General features: G+C 39.9%; 3 protein-coding genes across 3 annotated transcripts; all 3 read left to right on the top strand.

Moving 5' to 3' along the window:
- The first annotated feature begins 11 nt into the window (after window positions 1-11).
- On the top strand, window positions 12-3,139 carry commd5 (COMM domain containing 5). The gene is made up of 7 exons (XM_087798574.1): window positions 12-237; window positions 801-961; window positions 1,660-1,688; window positions 1,761-1,811; window positions 1,923-2,018; window positions 2,284-2,359; window positions 2,821-3,139. Exons 1-7 carry the CDS (start codon window positions 123-125, stop codon window positions 2,920-2,922), a joined length of 630 nt encoding a protein of 209 aa, XP_087654700.1. The 5' UTR covers window positions 12-122; the 3' UTR covers window positions 2,923-3,139.
- A 3,657-nt stretch (window positions 3,140-6,796) lies between these two features.
- Window positions 6,797-20,997, top strand: atoh8 (atonal bHLH transcription factor 8). Its single transcript, XM_087798573.1, has 4 exons — window positions 6,797-8,243; window positions 11,570-11,719; window positions 11,787-11,978; window positions 19,631-20,997. Exons 1-4 carry the CDS (start codon window positions 7,635-7,637, stop codon window positions 19,655-19,657), a joined length of 978 nt encoding a protein of 325 aa, XP_087654699.1. The 5' UTR covers window positions 6,797-7,634; the 3' UTR covers window positions 19,658-20,997.
- LOC148071496 (radial spoke head 1 homolog) lies at window positions 13,333-14,154 on the top strand. The gene has a single exon (XM_087799130.1). The coding sequence runs from the start codon at window positions 13,356-13,358 to the stop codon at window positions 14,046-14,048; it is 693 nt and encodes a 230-aa protein (XP_087655256.1). The 5' UTR covers window positions 13,333-13,355; the 3' UTR covers window positions 14,049-14,154.
- Window positions 20,998-21,829: the final 832 nt, after the last annotated feature.

Genomic DNA, 21,829 nt, shown 5'->3' with positions numbered 1-21,829 from the left:
GTCATCGTCATGTGACATCAGGCGGATATAGATGTGCAAGACAGTGAAGACGCTAAATAACAAAAGCGTAAGATTATATATTATATATGTCGTGAGAATATAGCGCTATTCGTGGAGGTGCAATGTCTTTGGAGACGGACTCTAGTTTTTTGGGCGGCAGGATTCCAAGAGAAATCGAGGCTATGTCGAAAAACCTGAAAGATTTAGACCAAGAGACTTTCAGGAAAATATTGAAAGGTAAGCACCAATATATAGTCCTGCAGCTTCACTGTGTGACGATGACATCGTTGTAAAATATTCTGAAATGATATTGAAAAGAGCTTCTTGCACTCACTTTTGTTGTTTTTTCTATCAGTGTTGTTTATTCTGTTTGCACTGTGTTTGAACCAAAACAATTATTATTATGCAACAATAAAGGGCAGCAAACAAGTTCTAAAAGTGCACCAAGACAGTGTTAAAATACACTGATGGATGGAAAATATGATGAAAATATCCCATGCTTAACTCTGAGTGTCGCACTGTTCTTTCATTTAAAGACTGACAGACTGAAATGTAGCACTACTAACCATGTCAAATGGTAAAGCACAGTCAGAGTTTGGAAAAAGTTTGTGTCGTTTTGGAATAGATAAAGACAAATCTTTAATTTAAAAACACAATACTAAATTCTCATGTAGGCTATTCTGGCTGGTGATTTAATGTCTGCATTTATTCCGAAAAAATACTTTTATTTATTCTGTTTCTGTAAAGAAAATCCAACAAAAAAAGAATTTTTGAAGTGAGAAACATTGCTGTCGTTTCAGCTGTGGTCAGTGCCCTGGAGGGAAAGGACTGCAGAGAGGTGATGAAGTCCATAGCAGAGGGCAGCGTTATTCCTCAGGAGAGACTCGGCTACATTGTCGCTGGAATGTACAGAGTTCTGTCTGAAGCAATACGCATTCAACCAACGTCACTAAAACCTGAGGTAAGCTCTTCAAAATGAATTACCTTTCTTTTCCCTCAATCAGCCAACAACCTAAGACATATTTTATATATGTTGAAAATGTGGGACTCTGTCTACAATGTCTTAAAAAAGACTGAATATCTGACTTTTACAAGTTCATTAATGCCAACTCTCTGTGTTCCTCCACTTTGTTGTTATTAAGTGATGAGAGGACATTTGTGCAGTGTCACATGAATACTAGAAGTGCTCAATAATGATAGAAGGGGTTACTGTCACACTGATTTGTTTTATTAGACCAGGCATATCTTTCCAGACAGTCTTATTATGATATTAGGTTGATATTGTTTATAAATAAATGAATACATAATAACAAAGTAATTATTCTAGAATGGAAGGATGGAATAAAAACTATTGTGGGAAGTTCTCTGGACTATGACTTGGTCTACAACATTTGTGTTAATATTTATATTTTTCCCACTTTTTCTATTTGTTTCTTCCCAACTAAGAAAAAATGAGGTTTCTTGTATAAAAACACAAACATATCAGGTAAAAGTGAAGAGTAGCACTATTATATTACTACTCTGTATCAGCCTGTGTAGTGTCGTACCAAAATCATCTCAAAACTGAATATGTTTTAATAGAATGAAATAAACATGATTATATTTCCCTTTTGAAACATCAAAGAGAATGACAAGATGTGTCTGTATTTTTTCTTCTAGTCATTTAAAGACAATCTCCGGGAGCTCAGGTAAGAATGCACTGATTTCACTGATTATCAATAAATAATAAGTTTAAATATTAGTTGTTGTTTGTTTGTTAGGATACCTGAAGAATTCATTTCAGACTTCTCAAGTGTCATTTTTGGAAATCGGTAAGGATATAATAATTTAAACAATTTTAAACGTTTTACCTTACCTTACCTTATATACAAATGATATGATGCTTTAGAATGATGAGAGCCTAAATAAATATGTGTGTGCAGACGATCAGCTTTGGAAGCAGCTGCAGCCCAGAATGACCCTCATTTGCCTACAATGGATGAACTTAAATGGAGGCTGGATGTGGCCATTTCCACCAGGTGAGAGGGAACGTTAGGTGTGATCGGTCGAGCCAAAAGATGCAAGTTAGTTGAAAATGAAGTGAAGAAGGTCACAACATAAAAAACATTTGTGTTTCATCTCTTAATATCTATAAATATAATATATATTACTTACTTATTGCAAGATGACAGTTATTTTCCACTTAAGAATGTTGAACAAAGGAATGGGTGAGATGGTCTAATCCTGGGATAGTGCTCAACGGAAAGTTGTGGAGTGAAACTAATGCCTGCTCTGACCACACAGCTCTGTAGCTCGGGCCCTGCAGCCTTCTCTGCTGATGCAAATGAAGCTTTCGGATGGAAGCTATCAGCAGTTTGAGGTAATTAAAAATGACTTCCCAGCTCCTGTCATGTCAGCAAACCAATGTTTATATGATACATTTTTACTCTGCAGTGGTTCATTTACATGAAACTTGGTCAGATTCACGTTCCATTTTTTAGTAGTTGCATCAAAGACGCCTGTCTGACCAGTGAACATGTTACTCTTTTTATCTTTTTAGACACTTTGCATACACACTTACGAGAAGTGATGAGGTTTCATAGTGCATTGAGATCAATTATAAAAGCCACTTGATGGCGCTCTCTGTTTAAATAATTTAAAACCGCGTCATCTACCAACCTCTATGGATAATGACACTGTATCATGAAGCCTCATCAGCTGTTTCACATGGCCACTACTACTGCCGACCAGGGAAACCACACAACAGCCGAAAGTTTTGCAGGATATGTTGTCTATGTTGTTGCTCCATAACGCCAGAAAATTGACTTTGGACTTTTACAGGTGTCAGTGGCTAAATTCCAGGAGCTCCGCTACAATGTGGCTCTGATCCTCAAGGAGATGAACGACCTGGAGAAGCGGAGCATCCTGAAGATCCAAGACTGACGAAGCTTCCCTTGGTTAGATGCAGATGATAGGCCAAAATTATGCCTAGAGCTCAGCGACATTTTTGTTGGTGTTTTAATAAAATAGGATGACCATGTTTACTTTATTTAAATTAAATATAACACAACCCATTTATAAAAGTACTCATTTTGTAACTCTTTATAAATGTCATGCATATTTTATACAATGAAGAAATAAAATTATGTGATAAAACCAATATCTGTGTTTTTGCTTTTTTGCTGATTTCCTCAAGAAGCAAGAAAAGCTTTCCAGTAACATGATTCGACAAGAGAGGGCGCTGTTTGCTAAAAACGACTTCCTCCTATTAAAACATTAAGTTGCTACAGCTACTCAAATGACTTTCAATTCCAAACCTGGTCAGTGAATGAAGTCAGCAGCTGAAAGAAAACTCAATGTTGGACTTTAGCGCTGCATTAACCTGTACACAACAAAGACTGAAACGTATCAGTACATGGATCATCAGCAGTTTGTTGCATTTGACGTACAATCCAGCTACATTTTATTGCATCAAACGTTGTTATATAAATAATCCAATGGCCTCTTTACTTAAAATAGTGTTACTAAATCAATATTGGTGAAACAAAAAGCATCAAACAATTGAAATGAAAAATGAAAAACGTAACGTTTATTCAGACCATCTTGAGTCTTTTTTTTTAAACAGCTGAGTCACATTAGATGGAGAGTGTTTGTGAATGGTTTTCAGTTCTTGCCACACATCTGCAATTGGATTTATCTCTGGACTCGGCCTTTCAACCTCATAATTAGTTTTTGTTTTGGTCTCCATTCTTCCTGTCTTCAACTGGAATCTGCTGAAAGACATTCTGATCTGATCTGACAAGAATATAACATTTCACATTGATTGAACGTTTGCTGTGTCCTCGAATGGCTTTTATCACATTGCAAATGTGACTTCTTATGACTTAAAAATAAATAAATAAAAAGACTTAGTAGTGGATCTATGCACACATCCAGAGTTGCCTCCAGTAGGAATGGTTTGATGAGGCCTCATGAAACAGCTGATGCTGTATCTGATGGATAGATAGATAGATAGATAGATAGATAGATAGATAGATAGAACTTTATTGTACTAAATCGTTTTTCCAATTAGAACACAGCAATACAGACGATAATTCATAAAAAAATAAGAACAAGAAAACACAGTTTTTATGAAAGGAAGTACAAGACAACAGAATCTTAGTCTAAAGATAAAGAAAATAGCTCAAAGACAAATAAAAAAGACAAAGGATACAAAGATTAACATAGAATAGAATGTCATGATACTTTCGCTCCACTTCTGCCCCCGAAAAGTGTCTTCATTTTGAAAAGCCACTATTTTGCACAATTTTGAGAACGATGCCAGGTTTCATTGAATCAGTAGATCAGAGCCAAAGATGAAAATAGCAGAGAGTGCCATTTAGTGGGATTTCAAAATTAAATCGCTTTGTCCTCCTACATATCAAATGTATCACGAGGCCTCGTCAAACCATCACTGGCCAAATTGTTTTTTTCCAATTAGACACAGCAATACAGCAGTTATAAATAAAAGTAAAAATAAAAATAAGAACAAGCACAAAGAGAAATAAAGAGAAAGAACAAGATGATACAATCTAAGTCTAAAGATAAAGAACATAGATCAGAGAAAAATAACAAAGACAAACGATACAAAGATTAACATAGAACAGAATGTCAAGATACTTTCTTACATAATTTCTTAAGATATGTTTATGGTGCTGCTTGAAAACTTAAAAGCTTTGCAAATCTTTTAATCCTAAAAACCTCTATAGAACTTTATTTCTCAAGATCTTTCCTGAAGATGATGTGTTCTTCAGAATATTCTTTTAAAGGGAACCTAATGTGAAAACCTAACTCTCCTGACTTATTCAAGAAACATCTTAAGACATTTTTATTTGTTCAGGCTTTTCCTTGATTTTGTAGAACTCCTGTTGTGTTAACAGTTTTATCTTGCCCTTTAAAGTATATACTTTATAGAGTATTGTTTTAATTGTTTAAGCGCTTTGTGACCCTGGTCTGGAAAAGCGCTATACAAATAAAAATGACTTACTTACTTACATGTTGTATTCATCATGGCGTTGCTCTGTTTTGAAGTTATTACTTAATAAAGTTCTCCCCCGTCTTAAATCCACTCTGGTGGAGGTGTCCTCCCGTAGAAGCCCTAAATCGGTTAAGTACCTACATGTTAATCGTGAAGCAAAATAAATATTTATGTAAATATGGTGAGAGTTACTTCTGCCTTTAGGTAATTTTGTAATGTGTACATTAAGCAGCAAACCTTTTTTCGTTTTTAATGTACAAAACGGGAGTTTCAGGGGTGAGTTTGAAATTTACATGAGTCCTTGAATGCGACTCGTGTTTTTGTGACCAATAAGAGCAGAGTGGGCGTGGTTGCTTGGACGAGACTTCTTCTCAGCCAAAACAGCACATTTTTAAGTGGGCGGGGCTTAAGCGTATTTTCTAATGTAAATATCTTTACTAAATGACAGTTTTGTGCAAAAAGAAACATACTGATGAGTATAATAGAGGTCCTAGAACGATTTAGGAGACACTTAAATCAGGTGCCCTTTAATATATATCTGACACCCTGACAGACAAGGTACCACACCACAATAGTATAAAAGATTAGACATTCTTAAATTTCATTGAACACCGTTACTTCAGAGAGTTAATGCAATGTCACAGTATTTAATTCAATCAATTCTTTAATCGTTTAATTGTTGTTTGATTAATCAGCAACATATTAGACAATAATAGACAAATCTTTGTAGTTAATGTATAGAAACATCAACAAGAGCAACGTTTACGTTTGGTATCTTTAAGTACTTGGAACTGAAAATATATTTTCAGAAATTTTAACAACTTCAAAGAGAGGCCGAATCAGATAAAGATTTAAACTCTTATATTAATGGAGGGACACCTTCAATTCTGTGCCAAATTACAAGAGTTATCTCAAGACACTTTAAAGTTAAAGCTGCACTTTATATGATAAAACAAAAACAGATCAGATTGAATTAAAATCAGCAAGCATTTGGCGTTTAAATAATTATTGAGAATAAAACATCCTTTTAACAGGCAGAAACCTCAAACAGAACCAGCCTTAATGTGAAAGATCTTCTGCTATGACCAGCTGAGGTGGGAGAGAAAAAGGAGAGGGGAGAAAGGAAAGACAGGAAGATTAGGGAAAGCAGTGTAGAGCAGGGGTCATTAAGGATTTACCCTCTGAAATATCTGTCAATCAAACACAGAACACTGTAAATGTGCACTTGAATAGTTTTTCCTGGAAAAAAAACTTGTATATCTTAGGACAGAAATGCCAACTTTTAGAAAATACTTCTGAACAATTTAAATATCTGCAGGGTTGTACAACATAACTGAAACCTTCAGTCGCCACCCGTCCGTCTGGTGGTGATGCTGTGTTGAGATTCCAGAGAACTGCCAACTTGGGAAGTGGGCTGATTTGGAAAGAGGGAGAAGGAAATGAGGCATTGTGTAAAACTATCACATAACACTAAGAAGTGACTGTAACATAATGTGAAGCGTTATCACAAGATGGTATTCTTTTTTTGACTACTTTAAGTTTCCTTTTACATTTTCTAACTGGCTGATGAAATGTTCTTTGAAGTAAAATAAAAAAAAGTTATTGTGTAGTTAATAGTAATTTCTACATCATATGCTTCATAAGATGTGTGTCTATGGGAGGTTTAGAGGGGAGGGGTGAGGGGTATCTAGATAGAGAGAGAGAGAGAGAGAGAGAGAGAGAGAGAGACAGAGAAAGAGAGAGAGAGAGAGAGGGAGAGTTGACCAACAGCTGCAGTCACTCACTTGAGTAGAACTTCTCTAGCGTGGACCCTGAACACACCACGCTGCATTTACGGGTCATCAGACACCGGGCTCACAGGTGCTCAAGATAAGGATGTCCTGTCGGATGAGGATTGCCGAGAACCTCACACACTGGACTGTCTGCATCCTGGAGCGTCACATGTGAACCCGCGAGGACTTCTCATCACACCAGGTTCAATCTGACCTTTGACACTCGATCACTGAGCCGGATTCTTTATTTCTGAGTGTCTCGATTAGCGTTGAAGAAACTCTATCTATTCTGTGTTAGTGAGGTTTGTAACCCCCGTGCTTGCTGAGTGCAACAGCAGTGTCTGTGTGTGTCAGTGTGTGTGTGTGTCAGTGTGGGTTATTCACAGAGCAGACTATGCAGACTGACTGGAGCCACACTCAGACAGCTCGGCTGTAGCGCCGGCGCTGGAGTTCTCTCACAAAAAGAAACCTTCACAGCTGAGGAGAAAAAAAAAAAAGTTGTGTTGGAGTCCTGGTGGAGTGCGGGGCAGCAGATGTTACACAGCTTTGTGTACTAGTGCGGATTATTCAGGATGCTGCAATGCAGACAGACTGGAGCCACAGAAAAACCTCCTGGACAAGTTGAAGTAACACACATGACTTGAACAGCTTGTGTTACACTTTTGACAGCTTTTATCAGGGAGGTGGGACTTTTTAAGGATTTGTTTTAGAGTCCACTTAAGTTCTGTTCCTGAGTCTGCAGAGGAGAAACTAAAATGTGGACGGCTTAAACTTTTCTGCTGGACGGTGAATGATGAAGTGCAATTGAACTTTTTTTTTTTTTAAGTTTTTTCACTCTTGCCTCAACTGTGGATGAAACTGTGAAAATGAAGGACCCCCATCCGCTGAGTAGTTCCTGGAACACGGCCAGCAGCAAAGAGCCAGTGCTGATCTCTGTGCCAAGCACTAACAAGAAGTTCAAGAGAAAGTCCCGTGAGCCTAAAAGGCTTTTCAGCAGCCCGGAGCCGGACAGGATGAAGGGTTACCCCGCCGACATGTCCGACCTGGACTCCGTCGAGGAGCCTCACGTGGAGCCGTGTCACGTCAGCAGGTTAGCTCCGCTGCAGAGACACCTGATGCTGTCACAGGAGGCTCCTGGGATCCTGTCGCCGGAGGTCAGCATGACTCCGGTGGGGGCGATTGACATGAGGATAAGCAACTCTGTACCTGCCATCACATCCAAGCTCAGCCAGCAGCCCGCCACCCCCTTCTCAAGTCCAGAAATCGGCCACTGGCCCACAGCCATCTCTCAGCCGCTCACCAATAGATTCAAACTCGCACCTCGCTCTGCCTTCACCCTGTCATCCAGCAGCGGCAGCCTCTCGCCCAACCACCAGGTCTTCCCCCTCACCCCGCCACATTCTGTGCCTGTGTCCCGAGCCCCACAGATAAGCCATTTCCATGATCACCTTGAAGCTCAGGAGCACTCCCCAAAGGTGAGTCAACAGAAATGTGGTCTCCAGAAGATACCCTTAGTGTTTAGGCTCCGTGAGGCATTTTATGTCATTAATGTTATATTGATGATCAGACTCTGATGGGTGTTTTACTTTGAAATGTTTTTTGTACAGTAGTAACACTTTTCTGTCCCTCTTATAGTAAGGGTCTGAAGCTTCATGAAGCAGTGTCATTATTTTCAGAGTCCACTAGATGGCGCTACCTGCACTATTTTCCTTTGTTTTGAACAACTGTTCTAATGAAACATCACATAATCTTTAAACGGATGGCGCCACCTACTGACCTCTAAACAACATGACACTGCTTCATGAAGCTTCATCAGCACATCACTGTGAGTACGTCTGGTAACTTTGGCTCCACCTAGGCTTGTATTTATCTGGCATGCACTCAGGACCCAGATAGGCTTCTACTGTCGTAGCCCTAGCAACAGGTTTCCCCATAATTGAAGCCCAAGGGGGCCCCGAAGGACCCCCATAGCATTGCAGACTAGGTGGCAATCAAGACCTTTGTCTTTGCTATTCTAAATAAAAGGGCTATGAAACGGGGGACAATCTCATGGGACAATCTCATCTCTAAGAGAATACAAATAGAAAAACAAATAGACTCAAGGACTCATTCATTCCTCGGGCTATTAAATCGTACAATTCTGAGTTCGGGGGCAGGAGTGGAGTGAAAGTATCTGGATGTTCTGTTCTATGTTAGTCTTTGTATCCTTTGTCTTTGTTGTTTTTCTTTGATCTATGTTCTTTGTCTTTATCTTTAGACTTAGATTGTGTCATCTTGTTCTTTCTCTTTGTGTTCTTGTTCTTATTTTATTAAAAAAAATTTTTTTTTAATTTATTTAAATTTATTTTTATTTTAATTTATTTAATTTATTTTTTTTATAAAAAAAATGCTGTATGTATTGTCTATTGGAAAAAAAACAATTTGAAATTTGAAAACAATGCCTACAGTTTTTGAAACTTTTTTGCGGTGATTAGTCAAAACCCCCAAATATATAGAAGTGAGAGCACATTTGCTTACTTTGAAATAACACTGGAATAAAAGCGGCTGAGCGTTGCACGCTGAACCTTGTATTTTGGCGACTAAGTGATGGGGAGTGATGAGGCTGCACACCTCATCAATCCACTAAATCACATCATTCTTGAGAAATACAACACATTTGTCTGTTGCGCTTTAACTTCATATTTTATTCTGTTAAAGTAAGAAACTAACTTTATTGAGATAGAACTGTTTAGATACCTTGGGGAAATCCTTTCAAAAATTAGGGATTATGTTGTTTTTTTTTGTAATTTCACGCTTTATTTTTTTCACTTCTGTCCTGCCTGAGCGATCGCTGCCCCTGAGCTGGCGGAAAATGATCCCCCCTCTTTTCATGTAAATCCTCTTATTGATTTGCATTAGTTCTATTTTCCAGGTGGCAAACATCAGATGTGCCGCCACTGCCTTTGGTGTGAGTCCAGGGTCAGAGTAGGAGCTGTAGCATTTAGTTTGCTTGGACATGTGCCAGGAGCTGCCTTGATAGTTCACTGTGCAACATGTAGCTTTGATTAAAAGATGAGGGCTCTCTCTGCTTCCACACTTTGACAGTCATTTTTGAAGCAGAAAGATCAGGGGTTGGCAACTACATTTCTTGAGATAATATTCAACATTCTAAACTGTACAGTTGTGAGGGACCATCAAGTAAAGAAATTAAAACAGACCTAATATGATGGATAACCTATAATGAAGTAATATATGAAGTATACACTATAATAATTAAGTTACAAAGACAGAGTACAACAAGAAAAGCTACTGTATATGTACAGTATATATTTTTAATATATACAGTATATACATTTTTAAATAGTTACTGCGACCTCTTGTATTGCGACCCCTGTTTTAATACATTTTGGTGTATCTTTGTGATTTTGTCTGCAGTGTTGGCAGCAGGAATGTGAGATGATGTATTAACCCTTGTGTTATCTCGGGGCCAAAATGACCCGAAGGCCTGTAAACAAATGTGTTTGTGGTACCCATTGTGTTGACTCTGGGTCAAGGTCGTTCACCTTGACCCAGAGACAACACAAGGGGATACCACAAACACATTTGTTTTTAGCGTTTTCGGGCCTTTGGGTCACCTTGACCCTGAGATAACAGCTAAAGGGTTAAAGATGTGTTAGAGGTTGAGAGGTCAATTTCGTTTTTCTTTAAATGACATGTTTGGTGGCATTAAACATGGGCATATGACCCATTATGGATGAACAGCTTCCCCTCTCTCTTGTTGACAGCAGCTCCAGTGTCATACAAAGACACACATATGGTGCTACATTCTGTCACATTCCTGAGTGAATACAAAACACACTGTGAGCACCAAATCATGTTGCTTTCAAACTGCATGTTCCTGCTCAGTTTCTCAGATTCGCATGCTTTTATTGGGTGTAAAAAGTCGTTGTAAAGTTGCAATTACAGCTAAGTTAATGACTACTAACTACTAGGTCTACCTCTGCCTGGTTTATGTCTCTTCCTCTGCTGCCAGCAGCAGTGGAGATACCTCAAGTAGCAGCCTAGCTACCATTGTTACCAGCTCCAGGTTCAAAGGGAAAAGAGTGGGACTGCCAGAAAAAAAACTTCATAAGACATAAACTTCAATAGACATAAACTTCATTAGACATAAACTTCAATAGACATAAACTTCTTAGACATAAACTTCATAAGACATAAACTCCATTAGACATGAACTTCACAAGACATAAACTTCATAAGACAAACCTGTTATCATGTTGTCTAGTGTGTGACATGTTTTGTTGTTTTGAAGGACCAGTTCTTTTATTTTATAAACCAGCTGATATTATTTTTCCATCAGATGTTTGATGTAATGAATACTAATTTAAATGTCATTGTAATAAATATGATCATTTTAAGAAAAAAAAAGAGTAATATTAAAATTAAAATTATTTCAATCTGACATATTGTTGTTTTTTGATTATTTTAGCATTTTCCCTTATCTTACTCTCAACATTTTAAATGTTCTGTGAATCTTCCATGAATGTATAACAATGCCATCAGAATAATGAGTGGTTAAATTTAACAATTTAAATGAAACTTTGATTTAGATTTTCTTTTTTGACATATCTTTTCTTTAAAAATTATAGTTTGAGAATAATGCTATTTAATTGTAATACTATGAAAATTAAATTAAATAATAAAATGATGTATTTTCATTCAATAATTGTATTCAATAAGTTGTGTATTTCTTTTAAAAATTATATATTATTAAAATATCTATTACCTTCACGTCTTGGTTCATTTTGACCTTTACTCTCAGGAGTCGCCCAGAAAGCGAGCTGGTGGTGACGGACACGGACATGTTCCAGAGGTTAAAGCCATCCAGCAGACCAGAAGGCTGTTGGCCAATGCCCGGGAGAGAACTCGAGTTCACACCATCAGTGCTGCATTTGAGGCCTTGCGGAAGCAGGTGAGGCGCGATCGCATATAATATCTCTAATACATTCTTGGCCATCCCTCACCCTTCTCCCCCATAGGTTCCCTGCTACTCGTACGGACAGAAGCTGTCCAAGCTGGCCATCCTACGCATCGCCTGCAACTACATCCTGTCCCTGGCTCAGCTGGCGGAGTTGGACTACAGTCCTGACCACAGCAGCGTGACCTTCTCTCAGTGTGTGGAACAGTGCACACGGACACTGCAGGCCGAGGGCCGCAGCAAGAAGAGGAAGGTGAGTCCATGGTGCTGTTCCAATAAGCCTTACTCACTCCATCCAGGGTGTGATTTGGTTGAGACACAATAAAGGAAGAAGTCACTAAATCATGTTGATCATATATGGAAGGTCAGACGTCTTGGAAGTCAGTTTAATCAATATTAATGAAGATTGTATTCAGTATCTGTTGCTTCTTGGTTGATTACTGAACTTATGAGCCAAGTTTAAAAAGAATAGTTCTGCCAGTTTGAACTGAAGGAGGTGTTGTTCTGATTCACTTCTGGCTACATTTACACTTATGTTCCAGCCTGGCCAAGAATAATAATGATTAATAACATTAATAATAATAATGCATTTAAAATAAATACAAAAATACTGACAGCAACTGTTATTTTAGTTGTTTTTTTAATCAATTATAATAATAATAAATACAAAAAACAGTCAGTATGTGCAACTGTTGTTTATTTTAGTTTTTTAATCAATAATAATAATACATGCAAACAAAATACTAGATGTTCTAGCTTTACAGCCTTCACACATTAACAAGTTTCATCAAAACTATCGACAGGTGTCATAGCTAGCTGTATCTCTGTATCACCTGTCCAGGTAATCTTGTTTCTCATCCTCATTAACTGGAATATTTTCTTCGTGCTTATGGACACCAGAAGAGTAAACCTCATCAGCAAGAGCAAAGCAGGCCGACCAATGACCAAGCAAATGCTCACTGACAACTTATGCCACCGAAAAAGAGTAAAGAACATTTGGACCAAAGAAAACACTATCATGTATCTCTTGTGGTACGTTTCAGAAAATTTGCTTCCTGTTTGACAGTGGTGGTTTGGTGCGAGTTAAACACCCATCATTTCAGAAGCCTGACTGGTTTCCCACATTTTAATGTACAATTGCATTGCCATTGTAACAGTACTAGAATCCAGAAGTAATAATTGCCAGCCTTGTGTTATGTACATGCAAGTTTATTTTAGTGACACACATAGTAACAATGGCAATGGTAATGTATTTATATATTGATTTAAATTTAAATAGCAAGAGGCATAAATAATTTACGACATAAAACTTAATAACTATGATTGTCACACATCTGCCTTTGATGTCATATTTTTAAAATACCTTCTACTTACATTTATGAATTTAATTAAAACGTGAGTACAGACAGATTAACTGTATTATTAGATAAAGGCCTTATGTTATAAACTAGTAATCTTATAAAGCTTGAACACAACAGGGTCTTTATCATGTATGATATTGTAAACAAGGCGTTGACACCTTGAAACAAAGACAGCCAAGATTACAAAGTACTTTATGGACTCAATAAAAAAAGACAGATTTTGGGTGGAACAGAGGAAAGCCTAGCTTCAGCTACACTTTTCCACCAACATGTCGGATCTCAATTCTGAAGAATTTGATGATAATCCCAACAAACTCGGGGAGTACGAAGGTGACAGGAATGAAGCCGGAGAGAGGCACGGAATGGGGAAGGCCCTCCTTCCCAACGGAGACATCTATGACGGACAGTATCAAAGAGGAAAGAGACGCGGGAAGGGAACGTATCGATTCAAGAACGGCGCCAAGTTTGTTGGAGAGTATTTTGACAACAAGAAACAAGGGCAAGGTGTCTTCTACTACCCCGATGGATCCAAATACGAAGGCTCTTGGCTCGAGGATCTTAAACACGGTATGGGGGTCTACTCTTACCCCAACGGAGACACTTACGAAGGAGACTGGATGCGAGACATGAGGCACGGCAAGGGGACGTATCTTTTCCGAGAAAGTGGCTCCAAGTACAAAGGCATGTGGGCCAACAACAACATAGAGATGGCGGGAGAGTACATCCATGCCAACTTCCGGTTCAAGGGGAGCTTTGTCAACAACAAGCCCGCGGGTCCGGGGAAGTTCGCGTTCGACGCAGGCTACGAGCAGCACGGGGAGTACCGGCAGGACGAGGAACAGGAGGACGAGATCCCGGTCACCAGGTGGATTCCGAAGAGCATCAGCGGTCTGACGGAAAGTCCTGCGAAGGAGGGTTCCGAGATTCCAGCGACAGAATCACAGAAGACTGCCGTGGCATAAGTTGGAGGCGGCTTAGCCACTTCCACTGAAAGAATGACCTCTGACCTGGAAGAATAAAACACAAGTGATATGTTCTATTAAGTATCAAACAAGGCTACGAATATGTATTATTGAACGTTTTTTTGGTTTGAATAAATGATTGGTCTATAAGTCATATTTTTATTCACTACTGTGTGCAGTTGTGTTGATGGCGCTTCATGAAGCAGTGTCATGTTGTTTAGAGGTCACTAGGTGGCGCCACCAGTTTAAAAATGATGTGATGTTTCATTAGAACAGTTTGTAAGTAAGTAAGTAATTTTTATTTGTATAGCGCTTTTCCAGACCAGGGTCACGAAGCGCTTAAACAATCAAAACAATATTCAATAAAGTATATACTTAATAGATCAAGATAAAAACTGATAACACAACAGGAGTTCCAGAAAATCAAGTTTTTTTGTTTTTGTTTAAAACAAAGGAAAATAGTGTAGAGGCCGCCATCTAGTGGAAATCTGAAAATAATGACACTGCTTCATGAAGCTTCATCAGACCGTCACCAGGTGTGCGTCTTTGTGTGGCCTCCTGTCCAGAGTGTCCCCCGCCTCTGGCCCGATAGGCTCCAGCCCCCTCGCAACACTCATGAGGGGATAAGCGATAGAAAATGGATAGATGGATGAAAAAACTTTTGTTTATGATGTCCCCTGGTCGGCGCTTTTGATGGTACATAAATGTCAACCATCTTTAATTTACATTTTTTTTTAAAGAACAGCCTTTATTTTATCAAAAGCGGTATAAGGGTCTTGTTTATTGGAGACTTTGGTTCGGTGTGAAAAGGTTATCATTTATGAGGCACGCTGATATTGTCCAGCCCCGATTTCGCTCTGTTCTGCTCGATGGAAACTAGAGGGCCTTTTCCTGCCTGTGTGTGTGTGTGTGTGTGTGTGTGTGTGTGTGTGTGAGAGAGAGAGTGTGTGTGTGCGCATGTGTGTGTGTGTGAGTTCTTGAAGTCCCAGACACCAGATGTTTAGAGTGGAGGGGAAGTGGATCTGGCGCCACGAAGGGCAGAGGGCAGTGAGAAGGCACGCGAACTGAAACCACACACACACACACACACACACACACCGCAATAGGCCGCGCACGCACACCCACACACAGCAGCACACACACACTTGGCACATTCCCCAGCAGCCTCTCCACCTCTCCAACACATTCCCCCACCCGGGCTCTCCAGGCCATCTGCTCCAACATACTTTAAAACAAGGAAGGGAAAAAACACAGTCATCATCAGTCTGTCAGACGGCAGCAGCTGGTAGAGACACAGAGGGAGGGGGGGCAGCGAAGGAAGAGAGAGAGAAAGACAGAGGGAGGGGGGGCAGCGAAGGAAGTGAGAGAGAAAGACAGAGGGAAGACAGAGGGAGGCTCTGGCAAGAATTACATTTTTTTTTCAGGGTTTTCCGAGTCTCTATGTCTGTGTGTAGGGAAAACAGGAAAAAAAACATTCTTCTTCTTTGTGACTTTCTAGCTATGATCCTGAACTTCAATCACCACCGGGTTGTTGCATGTGGTTCTGATTAGACCATCCATCCATCCATCCATCCATCCATCCATCCATCCATCCATCCATCCATCCATCCATCCATCCATCCATCCATCCATCCATCCATCCATCCATCCATCCATCCATCCATCCATCCATCCATCCATCCATCCATCCATCCATCCATCCATCCATCCATCCATCCATCCATCCATCCATCCATCCATCCATCCATCCATCCATCCATCCATCCATCCATCCATCCATCCATCCATCCATCCATCCATCCATCCATCCATCCATCCATCCATCCATCCATCCATCCATCCATCCATCCATCCATCCATCCATCCATCCATCCATCCATCCATCCATCCATCCATCCATCCATCCATCCATCCATCCATCCATCCATCCATCCATCCATCCATCCATCCATCCATCCATCCATCCATCCATCCATCCATCCACCCATCTGTATATCCATTGATTGATCCATATATAAATCCCTCCATCCATCCATCCATCCATCCATCCATCTATCCATCCATCCATTTATCATCCAGTATCTTTCATCCATCCATTCATCATCCACTATCCTCCACCAATTTATCTATCTATCCATCTATCATCTATCAATCCATTACCGTCTATTCATCTATCTGTCCGTCAGTCCGTCTGTCTATCTCTCCATTTATCAATCCATTCATCCGTCTATCTATCCAATCCTAAATTTATCCTTTCATAGATAGATAGATAAACGTTATTAATACCTCTGGAGATTTCCTTCGGGAAATCCATCCATCCATCTGTACATCCATCCACCCATCTGTCCATCCATCCATCCATCCATCCATCCATCCATCCATCCATCCATCCATCCATCCATCCATCCATCCATCCATCCATCCATCCATCCATCCATCCATCCATCCATCCATCCATCCATCCATCCATCCATCCATCCATCCATCCATCCATCCATCCATCCATCCATCCATCCATCCATCCATCCATCCATCCATCCGTATATCCATTGATTGATCCATATATAAATCCCTCCATCCATCCATCCATCCATCCATCCATCTATCCATCCATCCATCCATTTATCATCCAGTATCTTTCATCCATCCATTCATCATCCACTATGCTCCACCAATTTATCTATCTATCCATCTATCATCTATCAATCCATTACCGTCTATTCATCTATCTGTCCGTCAGTCCGTCTGTCTATCTCTCCATTTATCAATCCATTCATCCGTCCATCTATCCAATCCTAAATTTATCCTTTCATAGATAGCTGGATAAACGTTATTAATACCTCTGGAGATTTCCTTCGGGAAATCCATCCATCCATCCATATCCATCCATCCATCCATCCATCCATCCATCCATCCATCCATCCATCCATCCATCCATCCATCCATCCATCCATCCATCCATCCATCCATCCATCCATCCATCCATCCATCCATCCATCCATCCATCCATCCATCCATCCATCCATCCATCCATCCATCCATCCATCCATCCATCCATCCATCCATCCATCCATCCATCCGTATATCCATTGATTGATCCATATATAAATCCCTCCATCCATCCATCCATCCATCCATCCATCCATCTATCCATCCATCCATTTATCATCCAGTATCTTTCATCCATCCATTCATCATCCACTATCCTCCACCAATTTATCTATCTATCCATCTATCATCTATCAATCCATTACCGTCTATTCATCTATCTGTCCGTCAGTCCGTTTGTCTATCTCTCCATTTATCAATCCATTCATCCGTCTATCTATCCAATCCTAAATTTATCCTTTCATAGATAGATAGATAAACGTTATTAATACCTCTGGAGATTTCCTTCCATCCATCCATCCATCCATCCATCCATCCATCCATCCATCCATCCATCCATCCATCCATCCATCCATCCATCCATCCATCCATCCATCCATCCATCCATCCATCCATCCATCCATCCATCCATCCATCCATCCATCCATCCATCCATCCATCCATCCATCCATCCATCCATCCATCCATCCATCCATGACGTATTAAATCTGTCTGTCAACACATCTTAATCTGAAGGTGTCCATTCATCATCCACTATCCTCCACCAATTTATCTATCTATCCATCTATCATCTATCAATCCATTACCGTCTATTCCATCCATCCATCCATCCATCCATCCATCCATCCATCCATCCATCCATCCATCCATCCATCCATCCATCCATCCATCCATCCATCCATCCATCCATCCATCCATCCATCCATCCATCCATCCATCCATCCATCCGTATATCCATTGATTGATCCATATATAAATCCCTCCATCCATCCATCCATCCATCCATCCATCTATCCATCCATCCATTTATCATCCAGTATCTTTCATCCATCCATTCATCATCCACTATCCTACACCAATTTATCTATCTATCCATCTATCATCTATCAATCCATTACCGTCTATTCATCTATCTGTCCGTCAGTCCGTCTGTCTATCTCTCCATTTATCAATCCATTCATCCGTCTATCTATCCAATCCTAAATTTATCCTTTCATAGATAGATAGATAAACGTTATTAATACCTCTGGAGATTTCCATCCATCCATCCATCCATCCATCCATCCATCCATCCATCCATCCATCCATCCATCCATCCATCCATCCATCCATCCATCCATCCATCCATCCATCCATCCATCCATCCATCCATCCATCCATCCATCCATCCATCCATCCATCCATCCATCCATCCATCCATCCATCCATCCATCCATCCATCCATCCATCCATCCATCCATCCATCCATCCATCCATCCATCCATCCATCCATCCATCCATCCATCCATCCATCCATCCATCCATCCATCCATCCATCCATCCATCCATCCATCCATCCATCCATCCATCCATCCATCCATCCATCCATCCATCCATCCATCCATCCATCCATCCATCCATCCATCCATCCATCCATCCATCCATCCATCCATCCATCCATCCATCCATCCATCCATCCATCCATCCATCCATCCATCCATCCATCCATCCATCCATCCATCCATCCATCCATCCATCCATCCATCCATCCATCCATCCATCCATCCATCCATCCATCCATCCATCCATCCATCCATCCATCCATCCATCCATCCATCCATCCATCCATCCATCCATCCATCCATCCATCCATCCATCCATCCATCCATCCATCCATCCATCCATCCATCCATCCATCCATCCATCCATCCATCCATCCATCCATCCATCCATCCATCCATCCATCCATCCATCCATCCATCCATCCATCCATCCATCCATCCATCCATCCATCCATCCATCCATCCATCCATCCATCCATCCATCCATCCATCCATCCATCCATCCATCCATCCATCCATCCATCCATCCATCCATCCATCCATCCATCCATCCATCCATCCATCCATCCATCCATCCATCCATCCATCCATCCATCCATCCATCCATCCATCCATCCATCCATCCATCCATCCATCCATCCATCCATCCATCCATCCATCCATCCATCCATCCATCCATCCATCCATCCATCCATCCATCCATCCATCCATCCATCCATCCATCCATCCATCCATCCATCCATCCATCCATCCATCCATCCATCCATCCATCCATCCATCCATCCATCCATCCATCCATCCATCCATCCATCCATCCATCCATCCATCCATCCATCCATCCATCCATCCATCCATCCATCCATCCATCCATCCATCCATCCATCCATCCATCCATCCATCCATCCATCCATCCATCCATCCATCCATCCATCCATCCATCCATCCATCCATCCATCCATCCATCCATCCATCCATCCATCCATCCATCCATCCATCCATCCATCCATCCATCCATCCATCCATCCATCCATCCATCCATCCATCCATCCATCCATCCATCCATCCATCCATCCATCCATGACGTATTAAATCTGTCTGTCAACACATCTTAATCTGAAGGTGTCTGTTCTAAATGTGTTTTTGTGTCGACAGGTTGGCAGAATGTCGGAGGACGCATGAACATTGGGGAAGGGCAGAAGACTTCACCCTGCACTGTGGTGGCTGACACAGACCTGCTCAATTTTCCATTGAACTTGTTATGAATTACTAATAAGACTTCCATCTGCCAGAATCACATCCAACTAGTGACCAGGCCTGTTATGGGCTAATCCTGTCACATCAGTGACAGATATCTGCTTTTTTGAGCCGGTGGGTGTGTTGTGGAAGTCAGTCACACCACTTATGTATCTGGCAGACGAAGAGTTCAAGCCATTAGGCAACTGTTTATAACAAAAAAGTAGTTACATTTCAGCTATGTGGATCACTCAACTGTCCAGTGTGAGGTTATTGGATGGACAGGACATGAAGGTTGTTCTCCTCCTCAAACTGGACCCGGAGGTCACCTGTAACAAAACTCAGTGTGACTACATCAGACCACAACATCAACCACCTTTCCTTTGCTGACCACTGCCGACGAGAGACAACTTACAAAGGCAACGTTTTGATTATGTAATCAATACTTGAGCCGACAGTAGTCATGATGTATTGGCTGATCTGTCCTGAAAATGTTGGTTTTGGTTGTACGTCAAACATTTCTTTCATAGTCTGAAGCATGTGACTTTATTTAGTGATGGGCAGGTGAAGCTTCATGAAGCAGTGTCATGTTGTGTAGAGGTCAGTAGGTGGCGCCATCAGTTTAAAAATGATATGACGTTTCATTAGAACAGTTGTTCAAAACAAAGAAATATAGTGCAGAGACCGCCATCTAGTGGGCTCTTAAAAAAATGACACTGCATCATAAAGCTCCATCAGACCATCACTACTTTACATCTGTTTACATTAACAAAGTTAGTTTTTGAGGCAGGAATAATTGACATGTGTTAAAATTTGCACTTTTATGCTAAAAGAACTTAATCATAAAACACACACGTTTTATTTTTGTATGACTACAAGTGGACAAAGTTGTTGAATGCCGGAGCAACAAAAAATGAAAGAGGCTTTTAATAAAATAAAAAGAGACATTTCTTTTTTTAAATCACAAACTCACAATATTGTATTTTGAAGAAAATCCATTATATGAGAAAAAATAAAGAACCATAATAAACAAGAAGCTTTTCTACCCACATAAAATGTCACAAGGAAAAGATATTTTAAATAATAATTATTAATTTTGATTTGAGAAATCAAGGCATTTATCAAGATGAACTTTTTGTTACACTATAATTAATTGTTAACCGTAAAGTCATCACATCTGGAACTTTCTGTAGATTCCTGCATTTGTTCTACACCTTAAAGCCATCTTCTGTATGTATGAGGGAGGAACATTGCTGTCTGTTTTTGTAACAATGTTGGAAGTACAATGACATCCTGAACATAAAGTCAGACAAAAAGGTAGTGTTTAAATAAAATGTGTTATTTTCTGCTCTCATTCATAGATTTATTCAAGAGTATTTATGTTTTCTCTTGCAAAAGCAAGAGCGTGTACTATTGCTGACTATTTTAAACAACAAAAAAGAAACCGTTCCTAATTATCTTTTAAAAACAAACACGGGTTTGCATAAAGATAAAATGACGAATGACCTTTATTTACGTGACACGAGATCCCCGAAATAGACAGAAAACGATTTAACAAAAGTTGTGAATTGTTTTCTTGATGTAGGTCCTCGCTTTTTTAGGAATGTTATTTAAGTATTTGTTTTTCCTGGTACACACGGAAATTTCTAGTCGTATAAAGAAAAATTACAGAACAAAAAAAACAACAGCCACGTCCTCCACAGGTCAGCTTTTTGTTAGAATATTTTACACGTTTGTCTTCGAGTATGACACTGCAGGAGTGATCAAGTATTCATACATATTGCGCAGGAAAAAACGGTTATAAAAGCAAATTGGACAAGATACTGCACTGATAAATCATTCTAGATAACATTAATACGATTAATACTGTTCAGTTCCCGATGCAGTGTCTTCATTCACAGAGACCACTAGATGGCGCTCTCTATTGCAAAATCAGTAAATGAAAACCAACGGGTTTTTTAATAGACACCACCATCTACTGGACTCTTAAAGTACCGACACCGAATCATATTGGAATAAGAAAATTATATAATTTTCTTATTTATTTATTTAGCTATTTTACCTAAAAACACTAGATTGGGAAAATAATTGTGTTTGTTTGTTTCCTTCATCCTAAAA

Source organism: Callionymus lyra, chromosome 9 (genome assembly GCF_982586985.1).
Source record: "Callionymus lyra chromosome 9, fCalLyr1.hap1.1, whole genome shotgun sequence".
Classification (NCBI taxonomy): domain Eukaryota; kingdom Metazoa; phylum Chordata; class Actinopteri; order Syngnathiformes; family Callionymidae; genus Callionymus; species Callionymus lyra.
The sequence above is the reverse complement of the archived record's forward strand: the minus strand, read 5'-3'. Positions and strand labels throughout refer to the sequence as shown.

Coding starts and splice junctions, on each gene's coding strand:
- commd5 (XM_087798574.1), top strand. CDS start 123: ATGTCTTTGGAGACGGACTCTAGTTTTTTGGGCGGCAGGATTCCAAGA. Junction 238..800: donor TTTCAGGAAAATATTGAAAG/GTAAGCACCAAT, acceptor CTGTCGTTTCAG/CTGTGGTCAGTGCCCTGGAG. Junction 962..1,659: donor CAACGTCACTAAAACCTGAG/GTAAGCTCTTCA, acceptor TTTTTCTTCTAG/TCATTTAAAGACAATCTCCG.
- atoh8 (XM_087798573.1), top strand. CDS start 7,635: ATGAAGGACCCCCATCCGCTGAGTAGTTCCTGGAACACGGCCAGCAGC. Junction 8,244..11,569: donor CTCAGGAGCACTCCCCAAAG/GTGAGTCAACAG, acceptor CTTTACTCTCAG/GAGTCGCCCAGAAAGCGAGC. Junction 11,979..19,630: donor GCCGCAGCAAGAAGAGGAAG/GTGAGTCCATGG, acceptor TTGTGTCGACAG/GTTGGCAGAATGTCGGAGGA.
- LOC148071496 (XM_087799130.1), top strand. CDS start 13,356: ATGTCGGATCTCAATTCTGAAGAATTTGATGATAATCCCAACAAACTC.